We start from the raw sequence: 23,812 nt of genomic DNA on the forward strand, positions 1-23,812 counted from the left end.
GTGTGTACACAAACTTTATTTACATCCATAGCTATATGCATATGCACATAAAATGTGCATGCATGCACATGAACACAATTGTTCTTTTTGCCTTTTTCTCTCTTCCATCCAATTTTTCACCTGGTTTTTTCTCGTTTCTTTTTTCTTAATTCCCTCCACCTTTCTTTTCATCTATCACTGTATTTTCCTTCTATATTGTTTTCCCTCTTTATGTAACCCTTACTACTATCCTCCCTTTATGAAAATATGCATAAGTGTGTAATCTATTGTTATTTTAAAATAGCAAAGGTCTCTCTCTCTCTCTCTAATTGAAATACTAATATATATCTACATATACAGGCTTCCTCTGCTCAGTTTGCTTCTCTCAAAAATCCCTCACAAAGCTTTGATTGACCCAATGTTGTGAGAGAAAACACTCAGTGGTGGAATCATACTCAGAACAACATGATTGTGGAGCAAATTCCTTATCAACAGACAGTCATGCTCCCACCTATACCCGGATGGGAATAAATCAATTAGAATGAACATTGATCAAATACCCGCTTCATTGTACGGGAAAGGGACAGCAGAACGAAAATGACAGTTGATGAAAGAAGGATTAAGGGATTTGAATAGGAAAGCCATAACCAAGGCACATATTCATACAGCTCTCCTGGAATGTTTGCCAAAGGATATTGATCTACTTCTAGGAATTACTAAATAGGTTTTTGAGCGAACAAGGGATCCTCTACTTGATTTTCTAGAAATAGCAGCTAAATCTTCCTCTGATCACATTCTATCATCTTTAAAGAAAAAAAAAATTGAGAAGATATATTGTATAATGTGGCTCTACTGAGTGAGGGGGGAAAAATAGGACGGCCACTGCTGAAATGTCTTTTGATCAAAGATTTGCAGTATCTGATCTAGCAATGACATCTAAATAAGCTTAGATCTAATCTCAGTTAAATCAAAGTACACAAGAGCTAAAATGGTGTAAAAAAAAATAAAAATAGTCATTTGTTTCAATCACTCTGAACTTTCAAACTTACAACCTTGTCTGAAATGTGTGTTTTATGATGACTCACTCTTGCAATTAGCAAAGATTTACATATAAAAAATAAAAACATGCTTTCTTTTTGCATAGAACACATTACATTTCATGTGTATGCATATACATGTGTATGCAGATAGATAGATAGACAGACAGACAGGCATGCGCACACACACAGCTGCGAATACACTGACTCCTAATACTGCACATATACACACATACTTGCAAAAATACCCTGTTGATGTTAAAATTCCAATCAAGGAGCCTTGGATCTAGATTAAAAACCAGCTCTTTCTCTATTGGCAAGAAATATTGAAATAAAACTGAATAATGACCTACATACATACACACACATTTTCATATTAAAAATCCACAGTAATAAGATGTACAATTACCTTACTCATCTCTATTTCTTAAAAATTCCAACACAATTAAGATGGTCTGTGTCTCTCATTAGTTTAGAATTTTAAATGAAGCACAGAAAACAACAAAAAATAAAAGTCGCTTGGTGAGTAAAGCAATTTGAACAGTATTTCTGACAGAAACAGAAAGCAAAATATTTCTTACATGGCTTTTGAGGGAAGCAAGAGAGGAAGGCAATGTTAGGTAAGGAAATGGATAGGAACTTGATAATTAAGCTAATAATAACAACTGAGAGAGAGAGAATCAAAGGTGGTGAGACAGAGAAATGAAGAAAAAAGACAGAAATAGAAAAGCCATTTGGAGAAAGGAAGCTAGGGTAAGACCAACAATCAAAGAGAAGATAGATATATAGTAAAGTGGAGAAAGAGAAAGATGGACAGTAAATGCAAAGAAAACAGAGCAGTAGGGAAGCAGAAAGTACATTCATTATTAGATGAAAAGAAACAGGCAGACATAAAAGAGAAACATTTTTTCTGAATTACAACAGTTAAATAGATGCAGAGATGCTTGTATTTTTTTTCTTTTTGTAGTTTTTCTGTTTATCATATTAGTCATTTATTCCCCCCATACATACACATACACACATTCTTTCTATATTATGTTTTATAATAATTACATGAGAAATATTGAAAACTGATAATTTTTTTTTTATTAAGTAAATGGCTATGAGATTAAAGTACTGATTTATTACTGACTACATGGACATGATGAGTTCAGACCTTACTACACAACAGCCATTGCATCGTGTCTATGCCCTCCTGAGCAAGATACATAACTGCTTTCCTCAGTTTACCTTATTGACACAAAAACCCTGGTTCAGTTTCTAATTTCACTAGCATACCCATGTCATTAAAAATGCAGACATTTTTACTAATGATAGAAAATGGTACATCAAAACTATGGGAGAAACCATTGATAAATGACAGTAGTTGAGTAAATATAGGTACATCCACAGAAGGTACATACAAGAGAATTAAAAAAAAAAAGTGGATCAAGGTTTTCCCTATCCGAAAAACTGACATGTTGGGAAAACACAAGATCATAGACTATAAATCCTGCCAAAATGAACTACAATATTCTTCTTATGATATTGGGTACTTTTTTCTTCATTTCATTAAACCCACTAAATATATATTATATATGTTTATTACTCTGCTTTTTAATAATCCTATTTTTGTTTTCTAAATTTGTTTCAGATCTCCATCAGACTTTCAAGATTGCAGATATCCATGTTATAACTGTTGCATTGAAAGTATCACTGTTGGTTTAATTCAAGATTCATGATGTTCCAGGCAGCTCCCCAAAATGATCATTTACAGACATACCAATACAGAAGATACTCCACACATTGTAAGGAAGCACTTCAACATTTTTATTATTTTTACAGAGATGTACTTGCATAGCAAGTGACCTGATCTGAGATCGTGTGCTGAAACAAAAACAATTACAGCATGGAAGGTGAAGGTGTTTATAAGCCATTTAAAAAAAACACAAAAACCGTTAGATTCACTTCAACATTTAAATTTAATTTGCCAAAATATTTTCGCCGCTTTGAGACCGCGACATGATCACTGACAAAATTCTGTGCTGCATGGAATTTTGTCAGTGATCAGGTTACAGTCTCAAAGCAATGAAAATATTTTGACAAATTAAATTTAAATGTCAAAGTGAATGTAACGGTTTTTGTGTGTTTTTTAAACAGCTTATAAACACCTTCCATGCTGCAATTGTTTTTGATTTTTATTATTGTTATTATTATATCCTTTATAAATTATATATTGAAAGTGCATGTGTACAAGGGGTGTATGAAAAGTCTTGAGCCTTAAAAAAACAAAACATGGTACAAGACTTCTGATGAAGGTACAAGACTTGAAGGCACAAAGGCCTTGAAGGGTCATAACCTTTCATACACCCCTCAATACATGTGTGTTTGTGTGTGTGTGTATGTATATATATATATATATATATGTGTGTGTGTGTGTAACGGGAAAATTTCAACCATTACATATATATATATATATATATATATAAAATATCAATTAATATTAATATTTACGAAAATATATCCCAACATATCATGCAGGCTATTGGATGTTATTGTACAGCACTGGTCACAATGCACTTTGTCACATAACTTTGGAATGACGCCACTACTCTGAATGGAATGCAAGTCTGTTGCATGGTTACCCATTTACAGCTGAGTGGACTGGAGCAATGTGAAATGAAATGTTTTGCTCAAGAACATGACACAGTGCCAGCTTGCGATCTTGAATGCAATACCCTAGCTACTAGGTTGTGTGCCTTCACACACCCACACATACTTGGCTATGTGGTTTAGAAGCTTGCTTCCCAACCAGTTGGTTTAAAGTTTTAAGACCTCTGGGTGACACATTGAGCAAATGTCTTCAGCTATAGCCCCAGGTTGACCAAAGCTTACTGAATAGATTTGATAGATAGAAATTGAAAGAAGCCATCTTGCCTGTGAGTTATCATAGGATCCCTTGACAACAATGTAAACTTCATTTGATTACGGTGTCTTTTGCGAGTAGCTGGCAGATTACCCCTCATTTGGGTAATTATTATTTCTGAGGCTCTGCTCGCTATGAAACATATGGAACTTGGATTTTGTCTATTTCATTCCCAAATTTTAACTTTGGATACACACACACACACACACATACATGCATACAGTAGTACCTCAGTTTTCGAACAACACTGCTCGCAAATAAATTATGCTTTATATATATATATAGTACAATATATCCGTGATCAGAGGCATTCGTAAACCGAGGTACTACTGTATTAAATGAATATGAGAAAGACAGGAGTTAAATTACGATTTATTCATGATCAGAGTTCTTCGAAAACCAAGGTTCTATTGTATATATGTTTGACCTCATATTCTCAGTGCTATTTATTTTAATGACTGAATTATGATAAAATTAAAGCAAGAATCAGTGAACTTTGACATTAATTAATCTCAGAGCAGTGTGGGACTGAGCCATAATATCTTAACATAAAAAAAAAGGTAAAAAAAAATACAGCATGTTTAGCACATGTGAGATTTAACCAAATCCACTTTCCCCATCCTTGTTACTATATCTGCTACTACTTCTGCAGTTGGTGAGAGTTATGGGGAATTCTTTTGTAAAGAAAGACACAAACCTTGCCCCTTCTTTCAGGTGTAAAATTAACCAGAGACTGATATGATTTCAGAATTGGAAAGCATTTTACCTTGGATATCATGCAATCTTCAGTTTTGCACTTTACTATTTCATTCATCTTAATGTAGTAAACTGATTACAACAACAAGAATTGTTGTTGCTGTGAATTTAGTTACCTCCATTCATGTTCTGAATTCAAATCCGGCTGAAGTTGACTTTTCCTTTCATCAACCCAGGGTTGATGATAATGATTGTGACGCTGGTGATAAAAACAGCAACAACAATAATGATAATCATCATCATCATCATCGTTTAGTGTCCGTTTTACATGCTAGCATGGGTTGGACGGTTCAACTGGGGTCTGTGAAGCCAGAGGGCTTCATCAGGCCTAGTCAGATCTGGCAGTGTTTCTACGGCTGGATGCCCTTTCTAATGCCAACCACTCCGTGAGTGTAGTGGGTGCTTTTTACGTGCCACCCGCACAGGTGCCAGACAGAGCTGGCAAACGGCCACGAACGGATGGTGCTTTTTATGTGCCACCGGCACGGGGGCCAGGCGAGGCTGGCAACGGACACAAACGGATGGTGCTTTTTACGTGCCACCGTGGAATTGACATAAGGGTAGACCAAACTCAAAAAACTGCTCCATTGGGAGCAGCAAGGATTTTGAGATTGGTACTTGGGTGATGAGTATCTTCCATGATACTTAACATCCAGGCACCAAGTGTTATAATTTGTGGAAAGAGACCCTGAGAGACCTTTGACAACAAGTCTTCTCTCACAGAATTAACCAGAGCAAGTAAGATTGAGAGCTCTGAGAAATAAAGTAAAATAATATAATAATAATCCTTTCTACTGTATGCACAAGGCCTGAAATTTTGAGGGAGGGAGCTAATCGCTTACATCGACCCCGATGTTCAACTGGTGCTTATTTTATCAACTCCAAAAGAACGAAAGGCTAAGTTGGCCTCAGTGGCATTTGAACTCAGAATGGAAAGGCAGACAAAATGCCTAGCAGCAATTTTGTCCAATATGCTAACGATTCTGCTGGCTCATTGCCTTAATAATAATAATAATATAATAATAATAATAATGGTTTTAAATTTAAGCACACATCCAGCAATTTGGTCTGATACTTTAGTTTTTGACCCTGGAGGGATGAAGGCAATGTTGACCATGGCAAGAATTGAACTGAGAACATAAAGAGCCAGAAGAAAAGTTACAAGGCCTCTTATCTTTAATAATAATAATAATAATTAGAAGTTGTGGAAGTAAATCTTGTGTACTATTTTGAAATAACACTGAAGTTTATTTATTTATCACCAAGAAAAAAAATTGCAATTTACCTTTTTTTTCATTTCCTCCCCTTAAAAATTTATTTTGGTGTCTCATTTTCTCTTCAGTTTCTTGCTTGGAATTTTGGGTGGGGTTGAATCTTGTATAAATTTAAACTAGAAACATCTTATTTAGAATTAGCAGACATTCTTTTACTGTTTTTCCAGATTTAGACTGATGCATAGCCATATACTTAAAAAGTTCACTCTACAGGTACATGGTTCCAAGGTTGCAATCCTCTGGATTGGCCCTTGGACATGTGTCTTGTGCCATAATTGTGTTGACAGAAATTGTGCAGAAACCTGGCAGAGGGACTGTTTAGATTTCATACCAGAATAGCAAAACCAGTGTGTAATAATTCTTTCTACTAAAGGCACATGACCTGAACTTTTGGGGAAGGGGACTAGTTGGTTTCGTCAACCCCATTACTTGACTGGTTTTTACTATATATAAGATGAAAGGCAAAGTTGACCTTGGCAGAATTTGAACTCAGAATGTAAACACACTGATGATATACCACTAGATGTTTTGTCTGGGGTGCTAACAATTCTACCAATTTGCTGCCTTACAGATATATAATAATGGTCTCAAATTTTTGCATAAGGCCAGCAGTTTCAGGGAAGGGACTAAGTTGATTGCATCAACCCCAGTGCTTAACTGGTACTCATCTTTCAAAAGTGCTAGTGATTGTTATCATGTAGTCTTAAGTTATCCCCAGTCAAGTAGATGTATGGTCAAAGGCACTCTGGCCACAACCATCCCGTCTTGTTTGCCAGGAATCCCAGATCACTTTATCCTATATGTTCTTTTTTTTAAGACAGTAGGGTGTGATTTAAGGGAGATTAACTGCTATTTCTAGCCCCTTTATTGGCTCATCTGTCAATAACATACATACCAGACTACAATATATACTCAACAATACTCTTGAAGCTGATATCCCAGCATGGCCACAGTAAAATTACTGAAACCAGTAAAGAATCTCCATTATAACTTAGCTTGTGACATTTTTTGAAGGAAGAGAAACAATCAGTGTATCCTGTTCCATTATCCATTTAATTTACAATACCTTAAGTTGTCTTGTGGGATTATATCTTTAATTCTCCTCTCCTTCCTGTTCAATTTTTCTTTACTATTTCCTCCCTACCTCATCTCTCACATTTTCAAGTATTTGCTTTTACTTTCTGTCTATCCTTATAACTCTATATCTTTCACAAACACATACACACACACACACATACTCTCTCTCTCTCTTCCTTCTCTCTCCCTCCCCCTCTCTCTCTATCTAGCTATCTCTCCTTTTCTGTCTAGTTAGCTAGATTTCTTTCTTTCTCTCCCCACCCTATCTCTCGCTGTACTTGTTTCTGTCTGTCTGTCTTCCTTCTGTTTTTCATAGCCTCTCTCTCTCTTGAATTTTCCAAAAGTTCACACCACACAGTGTGGTTTGGAGAGGGATGGACTGTGCTGTTCTCAAACATTAACTAGAGACTGCAAGAAGAGGAAGTTTTCAATGGTGCCTCTATAAACCAATAGATTCTGGGATTAACCATCATCATCATCGCCATTGTCATCATCCAGATCTTTCTAAATTACCCTCAATCCAAACATACACATCTGCACTCCCAGACACACCCACATAAATACACACGTGCTTATGCACACAGAAGCAGAATGTCACCCAGCTTTGGTTGACAAGAAAGGAATGAACAAGATGTAACTGATACTGTACGTATGACCATGGGTGACATTTTACATATAAGATATTTCTCTCTCTCTCTCTCTCACTGCCATTTTGAGACAGTTTAAGTGTTTCTGTTGTTGATTTTATTGTTGTTGATGTAGTGGTAGTGGTAGTATATTTTGTGAGGGTTATATTGAGTATGTTTTTAATGAAAAAAATGTAACACCAGTAAATTAAGCAGACATGTGATGGTGAGGTTGTTGTCGTTGTCACCACCAATGTTTGCATTATTGTTAGGGTCATTACTATCCTCTCATACCTGCTGCATAGCTCATCATTCATACACACTTCCTCCTACACACAAGCATACACACACATACATACACACACATATATATAGAGAAGTAGTAGACTCGGGAAGACATGGGATGACGTGGTGAAGCATGACCTTCAAACATTGGGCCTCACAGAGGCAATGACAAGTGACCATGACCTTTGGAGATATGCCATGCTTGTAAAGACCTGTCATGGCCAATGCCAGAGCTGCCTGACTAGGACCTGTGCCAGTGGCGTGTAAAAACACCAAGCACAGCCGATACCAGTGCCACTTGACTGGCTCCCATGCTAGTGTCACATAAAAAACACCCACTACACTCTTAGAGTGGTTGGTGTTAGGAAGGGCATCCATCTGTAGAAACGTTGCTAAATCTGACTGGAGCCTGGTGCAGCCTCCCAGCCTGCCGGTTCTCAGTCAAACCATCCAGTATGGAAAGCGGATGTTAAACAATGATGACAACGACGTTGATGATGATTTTATATATATAGGGCAGCTGTATATACATCCACATCTACCCAATGATTTGTAATTTTTTTAACACTAGACCTTATACTGTACTAATAAAGGTTTGTCTTCTGTTATTAAATGTCCTTTTTAATGTCAACTATATAAGGTTTCTTTGAAGGATACTTGTGTATATGTATGTGCTTCATTTTTGCTTGTCATGTGTGTGTGTGTGTATAGGCCTCATATGTATATGGGCTCTTATGTGTGTGTATGTTTATCAACCTGTCTTACTTTTGTATATCTGTCTTTCTAGGTGTGTGTAGGTGTTTGTTCAGTATGTGTATGACTGTTCTGTGTGTGTGTGTGTGTGTGTATGTACATTTTGACTACCTGTGTATATGTGTGTGTATTTGCATATTCTGTATGTATATGCCTGTTTTGTGTAGATATATGTGTGTGTGCGTGTTATGTATGTGTGTCTGTTTTGTGTGTGTGTGTGTTCTATATGTGTGCATATATATTTGTCTGTGTATATCTAAACAGAGAGAGAAAAGATGTAGGAGTTTGTATATCTCCTTAAAGATTCATGTGATAATGAGTGAATAAGTTGTATTCTTACATATCTCTCCCAATGATTTGCTCAGCCAGCCACAGGGCTTAACTTACTAAATCTACTTTTGATGAAACCTACATTACCCACCACGCCACCATATGCGCAGACACACATTCTTCAGACTGTGAACATCCCAAGTCTCAAGTCTAAAATGTTCAGGGTAGTATGTCCATAAAGTAGCAAGAACTGGAACATAAGTGATAAGGTCAGAAACACAGATCTGACCATTGAATTGTAACTATTTCATTTACTCTGCTGAACATCCTTGGGAGAAGCATGAATATCACAAAACTCAATTTGTCCCTTCCTTGTAACTAATAGAGTTGGTCATCTGCTAATATGTATATATACACTGAGGTGGCAAGTTGGCAGAATTTTTACTGTACTAGGCAAAATGCTTAGCAACATTTCATTCGTCTTTACATTCTGAGTTCAAATTCTGCTGGGGTCACGAAAATATCAGTTGAACACTGGGATCAATTGAATTGACTTAGTTCCTCCCCCAAACCTACTGCCCTTGTGCCAAAATTTGAAAATATTATTTATATGTTTATATATATATATATATATATATATATATACACACACACACTTCTGATTTAAAAAGGTTATACACTGGTCTCTATGTATTAAGCTCCTACCTCTGCTGGTGACAAAGGGCCTCCCGCTCAGAGTAAAACCTGGCCAAAGTTCAGAGAGCTCCTACCTCTGCTGGTGATAAAGGGCCTCTTGTTCAGAGTAACAGGTAGACTGTATGACACATGTGTGAATAGCCATGCTACATTGAAACATAAGCCATGACTACTGAGGACATGCGTAAGTTTGCAAGGAATGAAGCTAGTATTCCCCACTGGATGTGTAATGCCAGTGTGCATACATGACAGAGTGTAAGCCCCCTGAGAGAAAAGTTGGACATATGAAGCATTAGATGTGTTGTGCAAGAGAGATGACTGTGCTGATATGGTCGTGTGTTGCATACAGATGAGGACAGCTGTGTGAAAAAGTGTGACACCCTAGCAGTTGAGGGAACCTGTGTATGAAGCAGATCCAGGAAGACTTGGGATGAAGTGGTGAAGCATGACCTTCGAACATTGGGCCTCACAGAGGCAATGACAAGTGACTGAGACCTTTGGAGATATGCTGTGCTTGAGAAGACCTGGTAAAACAAGTGAGACTGTAACTGTGGCCTATGCCAGTCCAGCATAACCGGCCCATTTAAGAGTACCCTTCAATCATTGGGCAATAAGCTGTGCTTGTGAAGACCTGTTGAGTCAAGTGAAGTCATTGTTGTAACTGATGACAGTACCACCTGGTTGGTACCTGTGCTGGTGGCATGTAAAAAGCACCATTCGAGCATGATCGTTGCCAGTACCACCTGACTGGCTCCTGTGCTGGTGGCATGTAAAAAAGCACCATTCGAGCGCAGTCAGTGCCAGTGCTGCCTGATTGGCTCCCGTGCCTGTGACATGTAAAAAGCACCATTCAAGCATGGTCGATGCCAGTACCGCCTGACTGGCCCTCATGTGCGGTGGCACGTAAAAAACACCCACTACACACTCAGAGTGGTTGGCGTTGGGAAGGGCATGCAACTGTGGAAACTTTGCCAGATCAGATTGGAATCTGGTGCAGCCTTCTGGCTTGCCATCCCTCAGTCAAACCATCCAACCCATGCCAGCATGGAAAGTGGACGTTAAACAACAACAACGATGATGATGATGATGATGCCCAGTCACACTAACTATGACTGAGCATTAGTTAGATACACAAGTTTAAAGAGGCGAGGTACTGAATGCCATATACACACACAAAAATTCTTAATCAATTAAAATTTCCTTTTAGGTGGAGAAAGATGCATTTTCTTAGTAACTCTCAAAGAAAAATGTACGATAATTTCAAGAAGTTAAGAATTAATCTCTCAAATTTACATACTTAGGAGGAAAAAAATTTGACCTTTGATGCAGACAAGTAGACCTCATCAACAAGATATAATCTAACTAAACCTGAAAATCAATGAACAAAGATTTGTACACAAAGGATTATGAATAGTTTCATTAGATCAGCTGTCTCTTGGTCATAGACTTACTAAAGTTGAGCTGATAATTACAATGGTTGTTACTGCTATTGTTATTAAAGTTGGCAAGCAGTTATTAAAGTTGGCAGTTTCCGCGGTTTTTTAAAATTTAAATTAGAGCCTTGGACACATTGTCTTCTAGAATTTCTTCTGATACTTTACATATGGAGTTCATATGTCTCATCATCATCATAATCATCATTTAACATCTGTTTTCCATGCTGGCATGGGTTGGATGGTTTGACAGGAACTGACCAGCCGAAGAGCAGTCCAGGTTCCTTGTATGTTTTGGCATGGTTTCTACGGCTAGATGCCTTTCCTAATGCCAACCACTTTACAAAGTGTACTGGGTGCTTTTACACCCATGACCCCGCAAGGTTATGAATACTCAGCTGAAGAGGGATGTAGGGAACAGCCTGTATGTAAGGACAACCACAGTTTTACTTAGCTTGACATTTCTTTTCAAGCACAACAAACCACCTGGAGTCTCAGTCCCCTGTCATCCTCTCTGTGAGTCCCAACATCCATAGATCTTTTCTCACCACTTCATCCCCTGTCTTCCTGGATCTACCCATTTCATGTATTCCCTCTACAATTTGAGATCAGCACTTCTTGAGGCATTCATATGCAGTACATTCATACATACATATATATATATATATATATATATATATATAATATATATATATAATATATATATATATATATATATATTAGGTTGGCAACTAAGTTCCCGCCGTTTTTTTTAAATTTAAATTTTTTGTCATGCGGCAGAAGCACTCCATGCTGACGATTAGGTCTTTTCTCTTGAATAGCCATGTTGAGTCATTCCATCTGTTGAACATAAAGTTCCACATTGACCATTTGGTTCCGTTCAAGCAATTTGTAATGCATAATCCCTTCCCAGTCCCACCATACACTCAACATCGTTTTACATGGATGAAGATCTTGTTTCACGTGTAGTGTCGCTTGTTTACCGGGATTAAGCCATTCCTTATACTGCTTCATATTGATGTACAGGCACCATTTTTCGTCGCCAGTAATGATTCAGTAAAGAAATCGTTGCTTGTGTCCATGAGTTGAGTGGTGACGAGCAAGCAAACCAGTGGAGATTGTGGCTTGTTGATTTTTGTTGTTATCACTTAAAGCATGCAGAAACCATGCGCCATACTTCTGAACCTTTCCCATCGAGTGAAGATGCTTCTCTATAGCAGTGTGGGAGCATTCCATTTTCTCTGCCAGTTCCCTTGTCGTTTGACAAGAATTTTCATGAAAAAGTTGGTTTAATTGCTCTACATTTTTGAACTTGGCATACCAATCACAAGCGGTTCTTTCAGTTATGGCACCCTCTCCATACATAGCACAAATGTCGCAAGCAGCTTTAGTGGCCTTAGAACTTTGATTAAAAGCAAAAAGAAGGAGGTGTCGAAAATGCTCATTTTTCTTAACTCGACATTCCATTTTAATGATCTGAAAATAAACAAAAATTAACTAAAATTAACTAGAAAACAAAATAGATTCCAAAATTTAAAAACGCAATAAATTCCAAAATTTAAAAAAAATGGTGTGAGCTTAGTTGCCAACCCAATCATCATCATCATCATCATTTAGCGTCCGCTTTCCATGCTAGCATGGGTTGGATAGTTCAACTGGGGTCTGTGAAGCCAGAAGGCTGCATCAGGCCCAGTCTGATCTGGCAGTGTTTCTACGGCTGGATGCCCTTCCTAACGCCAACCACTCTGTGAGTGTAGTGGGTGCTTTTTACGTGCCAAGCAATATATATATATATATATATATATTAATGTTAGTTTTATTTGGTCTGTTAGAATAAAAATAAATTTACTATTCTTAAATAAGAATATTATTGATAGTAGCTTTGAAGCCACAATACCAAAATCTACATGATATGGTAGGCAGCAAAGCTGGCCCTTTGAATTACAGCTACAATTTAGCCAAAGGGCTTCCACAGTTAATTTATAATTTTTTTAAACTAATTATATAGTTAAAATAAAATTGAAGTGAATTCACAGCCAATGCATGTTTTATTGTCAATGTGATGTTCCCAAAGTGCGTCAGATATGTAGTGAAAATCAAAGTGAGACAGAAAATGTCAATTAAATATGGAGCACTTGTTGCTAGCCATTGGCACCAGAATCAGCATATTTTCAATGCATTTGCTGCCAAAAGGCTTTAATCCTTTGGGGCTATCTCTCTTGCTATGCCCAATAATTTTGAATAGCACAAAGGTGATAAACATTACAAAGAAAATAACTTAGGACATTGAGGACAGCGTTATAGAAGGGAGAGAGGCAGATACATGTAATTTGGTTCAATATAAGATATATCCTAAAGTCTTTCAACTGTGAACAGAAATCCCATTTTACACTAAATTAATGTGTGTGTGTAAATACATACTCAAACATTGATACACACACACACACTTAGGTACATATATATATATATATAATTTATTACAAACAGAATGGGATTGTATTGAAATCTGGGGGTATGACGCATACAAGTAATTGAGGAGTTATGATCAAGTAAAAGTGAAAGGAGGAAGTAGACAGAAGTAGGTTGGTGGGTGTGCCTGCATGCATGTGTGTGTGTGTGTGAACTCGCTTGTGTGTGTATGTGTGGGTAGAAATAGTTCCATAATTTTGTGATTTAAAAAAAAAAAAGGTCCATGTAAAGTTGGAAGCAATTTGCTATTCATGCTTATATACTCAAAATGCAGTGAAACAAATCATAATGTAACACCATAAAAACAAACACAGACAAATAATGTTTTGCAACAAGTAAAGGAAAAAAAATTTACATATATGTATATAACATTCTTCTGGCCTTCCATACTTCTGTTTGCCTCTTGCTTCACAAACAATGAAATATACACATAACTATATGAAAATAATGGTTAGCAGTTAATATGGCCTTCTTCTAGTTATAAATTACATCTACAGATGCAAACAGCAACCTAATAAGTCAAGGCAGCATAACTATTTTTGATTGGTTATAACTGCCCAATTGCTAGCATTTCAGCTACTTTTCACTGAATTCTTTTTGAGCCCCCTTCAAACAGATACCTGAATCAGGCACATTGTCTCTGTCACACAGTCTCTTGATCTCTTCCTTTTTCTGAGTTAGCACACGCACACACACACACACAAAATATACATGCAGAAGAACACACACACCTGCAAAGCATACATGCAGAAGAACACACACACACAAAAACATGCATGCATAAGAACAGATTCATGTTGCCTGAAATTCTTCCTGACAGAACTGAAGGGGTCACTTTACCACTTTTCCTCTCCAGCTTAACTTTCATCAGCTTTGGGTATGACCTAAGTGAAAGGGCCTACTCTTGAGCCTACTCTCAGTATGAATATGTAGACTGGGAGAGGGCTATTGCCCCTGATAGTCAGGGTAACTCAGGATCTGCTATGTTCCTTGATTGATGACTGGTGACTCTACATGGCAGTCCTACTTGCTTTAGAAACACTATATAAAATATAATTTTGTATACTGCATATGCTTCCATTTTCATATTCTCATTCAATTTCAGTGTAAATATTGTTTTTGTAACCTATCCATGTAAATACTGTTTTTGTAACCTATCCACTCCTCATCACATTACCCTTTTGACAAATAAAAGAAATCATTATCATCTATGGGTAGTGGATTACCAGATTCATTACAAGTGTCAGACTAAATGCCTTGTGATATTTGTTCTGGCTCTTTGTTCTGCATTCAAAATAAAATGCCTGTCAAAATTGGAGTTGATTTAATTGACTAAACATATCCCAAAATTGTTGGCTTTGTAATTACATTATTATTATTATAGTGGGCTGGCAGAATAGTTAGTATGCTGGGCAAAATGCTTAGCAGTATTTCATCTGTCGCTATGCTCTGAGTTCAAATTCCGTTGAGGTCAACTTTGCCTTTCATCCTTTCGGGGTATATAGTTTAAGTAATAGTTGAGTACTAAGGATTGATGTAATCGACTTAACCCCTCCCCAAAAATTTCAAGCTTTGTGCCTTCAGTAGAAAGGATTATTATTATTATTATTATTATTATCATTATTATTATTATCATTATTATTATCATTATTATTTTTATTATTATTATTATTATTATTATTATTTACTTTTAATCTCCATGTTTGTTACAATCACTTGCCAAGACACACTTGGCATCCTAGGGCAAGTAAAGGAATCTTTCTTGGGTTTCTTACAGGATCCAAGGATGGCACTTTTCAGCAAGTCAACAATGTATGCTTCAATTCCAGTGTTCTTCAGCATCTGGGGTAGTAGTTTCAGCTTGTGTCACTTTATCTGAGAATAGAATAAGAGGAGCACACTCCATCACATAGTGATTCATGATTGTATGAAGCACCAGTGAGAATAATATTTGGCACTAAACAAGGGAATGAGGAGAAAGTGATGACAAAGGAGGAGGAGGAAATAGGTCTGACACCACCTGAAACTAAAATACCCATATTTTAGTTTCAGATCTAAAGCATAAAATGCTTTAGACCTCATCCATGATAATGGATGCTTTATGGGTGACTTTGAGTACATTAGATTCAATAATGGAAAATAATCAGTCATACTGTGCTACAGTCTGTAGCGTAATTGATATTCTCACTGTTTGAGAGACACATTAGAAATTATCTCGTTTGAGATTACAACCATCTTTAGCTAGTTTGACCGTCTTGTGTCCACTGCTCTGATTGGTTGGCATTTGGCGCAGTTTGTCTCTCGACTTATTTCGCGCCAGTGTGTAAGCCAACCAATCACGGCCTTTGGATAATGTCTCGTGACACTGTTTTTCCTGATCCTTCATTTGAGCCTACCACAGGCTTTATGAGGCGCCAGCATTCACTGTTCCTGGTCTTTTGGCTTTAGACCTTCTAAGGTCTAGTTACTGGAACTGGAACACAGCTGAGTAGCTCAGTGGTTCCCTACAAGTCTAACTTAGGTATTGTCTTTATGTGTGGTTGCTCTTATTTTTGTGTTTCTTTCATTTAGATTTCATATATTTTATATCTGTACCCATATATATTTATTTATTTGTATTATTTTAAACATTTTTAATGTCTTAATATATTGTCTTTTGCCCATCCCTCATTTTTATATAATTTTCTACATTGCCATGTTTTTGTTATACCTTTTAGAATGTGTCATCAGGTTCTGATAGCAAAATAAGACAATTGTTATTATTATTATTCTTAGTATTAGTATTATTATTATTAGTAGTAGTAGTAGTATTATCATCATCACCACCACCAGTACTGTAATGTAATTAGTGAGTATTTTCTTTGTATGTGTCACATTCTTGTCAGTAAACTATTATACTTTTTAATACCAGCTTGCCTGAGGCTGGGTCTATGAAACAAAGCAACATGTTTGAAAGTGTTAATTTTTAAATTAAAATCTCCCATATAATTTTACAAAAGAACCTTTTGCTATGTTACAAACACTGTCTTAATGATGCAAAGTTATTGTATTAAATCCCCACCACATTCTTTATTATTTTTAAAATGAATTAAAACTAATAAGCAGTGTAGTTCAGTAAGTTCACATATAGTTTCCTACAAAACATTCATTTAACTACAATTAAGATTCCATTGAATTAAAAAAAAATATAATATTTTCTTAACCTGCTTGGGGTTCTCAACCATTTTTCATCTATGAATCCCTTTGATAACTATTTTATTCTGGTGGACCCCCATAGCCAATCAATGTTTAAAAACTAGTTTTAGGGAAAATTCTTTCACAATTCCTTTTTCTTTTGTCACACATTAACTTGTGTAAGTTGAACTATATAAAGTATTAGAGAAAACCTAGCTGTTTCTCGTAATACAAAATTTTTTCAGGGACTCTTAAAATACTATTGTGGATCCCCAATTTACTATTTTGTTGCGTGGACCCCCAAAAATCTTGTATGGACTCTTAGGCATCATACGGACCCCAGTTGAGAACTAGAATGTGCAAAGGACAATGCAAGTGTGCAGTTACAGCCAATTAAAATATTTGTTAGTTATGAATATCAGCATATCATAGAGCTATACACAGCATTCCTTATACACAGCATTCAATGTTTTGCTAGATTTTTTTTTCCACCCATGATCTCTTAAGTATTTCTTTTTTTTTTCTTCCACCAGATGGACCAAGACAAGCGGGATTCTGGAGCCTGTGATTTAAATAACAGCAACCACAATGACAGCATATTTCTAAAGAATGCTTCTATCAATACACCTCTTGCTGCAGAGGTTAGTATTTCAAATTTTGTATTTAATATTTTTTTCAGATTCACATAATGATCTCAAAATTAGAATGCAAATGAATATGATTGTCTGAATCAACTCCTTTTCATACCTAGTACTTAGCTTTCTGGACAGCTGCTTACAGTGGACTATGTTTATCAGAGCTAGTTGGTCTTATCCTTCACTTGGATATCCCCTTGACTTACTCATCTCTCTTCATTTTATGACCCATATTGTGTTTCCTTCTCCATTCCTAGACTCTACACTACCTTCTTTCAAGCCCTCTATCCCCAGAACATTAACTGTGTCTATCTCAGTGGTTTTGGAGGCCTGTGAGGACAAAGAGAAGCTTAAAGAAGTGTGTGTGTGTAGATATCATTTAATGTGCACAGTATTTAAAAATAAGAGCTACTAATACTTTCTTGCCATAGAGACACTGAGATTAGGCAGATTATATAACATGCCTTGTGTCTCCAAACACTCTTTAGGCTCTGGACACATGATTAGTTCTAATGTAAAGCCAGTATGCTGGTACAGGCAGGCAGGTGTGTATGTCCTTGTCTTGACATCATGTGATAATTGAAAATGAGTGTCACTGTCACACAAGCAGTGTCATTTATTTCCAATATTCTGCAAAAATATGTTCAACCATGGATACATATTAACTTGCGTGGAAACAGGAAGGGTATCTGGCTCATAGAAAATCTGACTCAGTAAACTCATTCCTACACATGCAAACATGGATAAGTAGAAGTTAAAAAGACAATAATAAAACAATGATGATGCATATATATATATATATATATATATATACACACACACACACACACCAATCACTCTTAGTCTTGCCAATTACATAGATCATTGAGGCCATTGAATAAGACCCAAACATTGCTGCTGCTTTCACCAATTGGTTTTAAAGCCCTGATCTATTCCATTCTGCACAGTCTCTCTATACTATTCAAAACTTCCAGTCAACTGATCTTATTGAAGTTATTTCCCTTGTTGATTTAGATTTTTTTTTTTTAATGTTACTAGAGGATGTTTTCTCACCTGACTGAAAGTAAATAAACCATGTCTCTTATAAGGAAGGTTTCAATATAATCAAACGTTTACTTTTTCCATTCAGTTTCTAATGTGGGTTTTTTTTGTTGGGGTAATTTGTTATTTGTTGAAGACTATAACACAAATGTAATTCTTATAGTCACTTTGTTTTGATTCTTTTTACACTTTCATTCCTTAGGTCTTTGTTCTCAAATCTGGAACTGGAGACAACGGGTACGCATGTGACACAAGCATTACAAGTAATTCTGAGGGAGAAAGGCTAGTAACCATGGCAACGCAAACACCAGAGGTAGAAATTCAGGAACCACAGTGTTTACTTGAGGAAAGCTGTCAGAATAATGGTTTATTGATTCCACCTACTCCTCCACTTTCATCTATGTACCATGGGACATGGCCCATTACTAAAGGTATAAAGGCCTCCGTGCAGTAACTATTTCTGTTGTTTGTAATTTTACTATTAAGAGTCACAATACACTATGTTGACAGCATGTCAAAATCAAACTGAAACAGTTGACAAGTCACATTCAATCATTACACTTTCTCAATGGTCAACATACATTTATGACACTGTCAAGCCAGTGAGGGAACATTTATGTAATTGCTTGACCTGGTACAAATAGCAGCCTGAGCTTCCTCAAATCATGCTTTAAAAAAGAAATGATACATTGCATAATGTGATATGAGACGTTTTGTCGCAGCCATTTTTGAGACACTTAATTTGGCGTTGTGTATCCAATGCTGATTTATTTTCTCCTCTTCCTCCTCCTCCTTCTCTCTCTCTCTCTCTCTCTCTCAAGAGAGGGTATTTATGTCAGTCATGCTCAGTTAATGAATTGTAGTGTCTCCTCATCACTTTGAATCTGTCTATCTACCTGTTTGTCTATCTATCTATTTGTCTGTCTGTCTGTGTGCCAAAAAGTACCCATTGCCAAAACAGTTTTAATGTTCAGTCAGCCATCCCAAATTGCCAGCATCCAAGCAGCCACAGCCAATCATCTGATTCCATGGATCATGTAATACTAGATACACAATGTCTTAAAAATAGTCAGGGTGATTGAAGTTTGAATGTCTTTGATCATACACCTGCTAAATCTCAGAGCCAACCTGGACACTGTTGTCCAGTTTATTTAACAATAAATGGATATGATTGCTTTGACCCTCCATATCAGTGAGGGCATTGTGTAAAGATGTTGATTAGATTATAGTTTGTTCCTTCTCAAGCCACGCCTGGCTCATAAGGGCCGGTTTCCCAGTTTCCTTGGCATATAGGTTCCCCACCTGGACAGGACGCCGGTCCGTCGCAGGTGAGCTGCAAGATGCAGGAGGAAAGAGTGAGAGAAAGTTGTGGTGAAAGAGTCAGCAGAAGTTCGCCATTACCTTCTGCCGGAGCCATGTGGAGCTTAGGTGCTTCGCTCATAAACAAATCCGCGATCCCTCGACCGCTAGTCCGTTGCTCTAACCATGGGCCATGTGCCTCCATTAGATTATAGTACTGAGTTCAAGTTATCCTTTGAGATGAGCGTAGACCCCCCCCCCCCTCAGGTATCATTCCAGCAGATATCATATTTAGTAATATGTTCTCAAATACTGCTAAAGTCAATAGGATCACTATGAATTCAATCATCAGGTTATGAAACAGGCAAGACAAATATAAATTTAGTGACATAAATTTTAACTACTTTTATGCATTATACAATTTTTGGTAACAGTCCCACTTTATGGCTCCTGAGCAAGTGTCTTTTACTACAGCCTCAGGCTGTAGACAGAAACTGAAAGAAGGTGGCGAGCTGGCAGAAATGTTAGTATGCCAGACGAAATGCTTAGTGGTATTTCGTCTGTCTTTATGTTCTCAGTTCAAATTCTGCCAAGGTCAATTTTGCCTTTTGTCCTTTCGGGGTCAATAAATTAAGTACCAGTTATGCATTGGAGTCAGTGTAATCAACTTAATCCCTTTGTCTATCCTTGTTTGTCCCCTCTATGTTTAGCCCTTTGTGGGCAACAAAGAAATAAGAAACTGATAGAAGCTTGTCATGTGTGAGTATCTATCTATCTATATATGTATGTGTGTGTGTTTATACACACACGGGTCAATTTGTTTGACTTATTCCTTAAATCCTTCAAGGTGGTGCTCCAGCATGGCTGCAGTCAGTAACAGAAACAAGTAAAATGAATACTTTGATTTCTTACTTAAGTTCAAAATTTTTATTTTGGAAAGTAGCAAGATTCAATCAGTCTAAATATATTGCTGGTATTTCCTTTATTTACACAAGAAGGATGAAAATATAAATTGACTCTAGCAGAATTTGAACTTGTGTCATAGATGGAGAAACTAGAATAGACTAAATAATAATCTATTTTATTATATATATATATATATATATATATAATAAAATATAGGCAAGTGAAAATCAAAATCGATCAACATCAATGGAAATTGTAGCTGTGATACCAGTGCCGGTGGCACATAAGAGGACCATCCGAACGTGGTCGTTGCCAGCACTGCCCTGACTGGCCTCCATGCCAGTGGCACATAAAAAGCACCATCCGATTGTGGCCGTTTGCCAGCCTTGTCTGGCACCTGTGCAGGTGGCACGTAAAGAGCACCCACTACACTCACGGAGTGGTTGGCGTTAGGAAGGGCATCCAGCTGTAGAAACACTGCCAGATCAGACTGGGCCTGGTGCAGCCTTCTGGCTTCCCAGACTCCAGTTGAACCGTCCAACCCATGCTAGCATGGAAAATGGACATTAAACGATGATGATGATATATATATACATATATATATATATATATTGGCATATGGCCATAAATCTGTTGGGTAGTGATATAGTCAATTGAACTAACCCCAGTTCATGTCTGATGCACATATTCCTGGAGGAATAAAAGGTAAAGTTGATCCCAACATGATAATTTTTATTTTAAAACATAGAAAGGCTATACTATCCCTCTACTGCTAGTCATTTAATCTACTGAATTACAGTTCTTATTGCTCCATTCCCTTAACAAAACTAAATTATGTGTTCTGCTATCTTGGTCATATTTACTTCCCTGATAAACTTCCAAAATATTAATGTAATCAATTTTTTGCTTTCCATTATCCTATTTCATGTTTCCAATATACAGAAGTGCTGTAAAAACCACTTCCACTAGTTGAGCATATCAGCATATTATTTTTATATTCAGTCTTAGAAAGATTCCAAACTCTATAATTGTTTTGCAAAATATACAGTGCTCCCATAGGTACTATTCACTTGCATAAATGTAATCTTCATTCCTGTTTGATAACATTCTCTCTCTCTCTCTCTCTCTCTCTCCCTCTCTCTCTCTCCCTCTCTCTCTCTTTCTCTCATATACTTGCATATAAATATATATATATATAACGTGGCCGTAGCCAGTACCGCATCGACTGGCCTCCATGCTGTGGGCACGTAACAAACACCATCCGATCGTGGCCGTTCACCAGCCTCATCTGGCACCTGTGTCGGTGGCACATAAAAACACCATCCGAGCGTGGCCGTCTGCCAACCTCGTCTGGCACCTGTGTCGGTGGCACATAAAAAACACCATCCGAGCGTGGCTGTTCGCCAGCCTCGTCTGGCACCTGTGTCGGTGGCACATAAAATCACCCACTACACTCTCAGAGTGGTTGGCGTTAGGAAGGGCATCCAGCTGTAGAAACACTGCCAGATCTGACTGGCCTGGTGCAGCCTTCGGGCTCCCCAGACCCCAGTTGAACCGTCCAACCCATGCTAGCATGGAAAGCGGGCGTTAAATGATGATGATGATGATGATATATATATATATATATATATATATATATATATATATATATATATATATATATATATATATAGGCAGATAGATAGATGCATGCATAGGTGCAGGTGTGGCTGTGTGGTAAGAAATTTACTCCCCAACCATAAGGTTCTAGATTCAGTCCTACTATATGGCACCCTGGACAAGTGTCTGCTACTTTAACCTGGCCAACCAAAGCTTTGTGTGTGGATTTGGTAGATGGTATCTGAGAGAACCAGGTGTGTGTGTGTGTGTATGTGTACACATATACATACCTCGTCAGTGGATCATATAAAGAAGTTAGTGGTAATGCATAATTAACTTCCTGTAAATATGTGTGTGTGTGTGTGTTTTCCAAAATGGAGGCAAACACCTTTCTCCATGTGTTCGGCTTGAAAAATTAAGACACTAAGATATTTTCCTGCTTTTCTTAACATGAAACCAATGGTAGCCTTAATTCACAAATAAAGAAGTTATATCCACCAGTGTGGTGTTGAGCACTGATTTTTATCATTCGGAATTTACATATATGAGGAGAATGAGGCCGCCATCAGTCATGAATGACCATGGGATTGCACCTAGAAAGTTACCCTCTGAGGCACAAATCCGGGCAAGGTTGTTTGTGGAAGGCCAGCAGTCACCCATGCTTACATATATATATATGTGTGTGTGTGTGTGTGTGAAATATAATGTGTCTGGAATGGCACAGCAATGCAGAGTGGATATAACTGTTACAAATAATTTTAAAATTCCTTCTTCAGATATTGCTAGGAAGTAATGGAGTCCATTACTTCCTTGCATTATCTGAAGAAGGAATTATTAAATTCCCAACTATTATATTAGACTATGAATAAATAAATCATTTCACAAACAATACACAATGCTTCCAGTGAACTACAATAACCTTTTATATATATATAGTGGAGGCGCAATGGCCCAGCAGTCGGAGGATCGCGGTTTCGATTCCCAGACCGAGCGTTGTGTGTGCTTATTGAGCGAAAACACCTAAAGCTCCACGAGGCTCCGGCAGGGGGTGGTGGCGATCCCTGCTGTACTCTTTCGCCACAACTTTCTCTCACTCTTTCTTCTGCTGGCCTGCTCGCTTAGCCAGCGAGGTGGCATCATTTGAAGACTAAAACAATGCGAAGCGCATTGTGACCAGCGATGTGTAGCAACATCTGATAGCCTGGTCGGTCACGTGATCACATGATCATCATCATCGTCGTTTAACGTCCGTTCTCCATGCTAGCATGGGTGTTTGCATCTCCTTGTCTTCACAATCAAATGATAGATATACAATGAGTGTCATTGTCATACAAGCAGTGTTATCCATTTCCAATATTCTGTGGAAAATGTGTTTGGCTATGAGGAAGTATTAGCTTGTTTAGAAACAATTGTGGGTTGGCAAAAGGGCGGGCATCCAACCATAGAAAATTTGTCTCAATAAGTTTCATCTAACCCAAGCAAAACCCATATTAAAACGATATATATATATATATATATATATGTGTGTGTAAGAACACAAATCATTGTAAACAAGGCAAAAGAGATCGCTCGATACAAACAGTAGAGTTCTTTATCTT

General features: G+C 37.3%; 1 protein-coding gene across 2 annotated transcripts in view; it reads left to right on the forward strand.

Annotated features, from left to right (window-relative positions):
• Positions 1-23,812, forward strand: part of LOC115210882 (adenomatous polyposis coli protein-like) — a 189,793-nt gene that overhangs the window by 142,438 nt on the left and 23,543 nt on the right. For both annotated transcript variants that reach the window (XM_029779652.2, XM_029779653.2), the window contains exons 4-6: positions 2,650-2,803; positions 17,268-17,375; positions 18,613-18,841. In XM_029779652.2, coding sequence (XP_029635512.1) covers positions 2,759-2,803; positions 17,268-17,375; positions 18,613-18,841 — 382 coding nt within the window. In that variant the 5' untranslated portion in view covers positions 2,650-2,758. The remainder of the gene's footprint in view (positions 1-2,649; positions 2,804-17,267; positions 17,376-18,612; positions 18,842-23,812) is intronic.

Source organism: Octopus sinensis, linkage group LG4 (assembly GCF_006345805.1).
Source record: "Octopus sinensis linkage group LG4, ASM634580v1, whole genome shotgun sequence".
Lineage (NCBI taxonomy): Eukaryota > Metazoa > Mollusca > Cephalopoda > Octopoda > Octopodidae > Octopus > Octopus sinensis.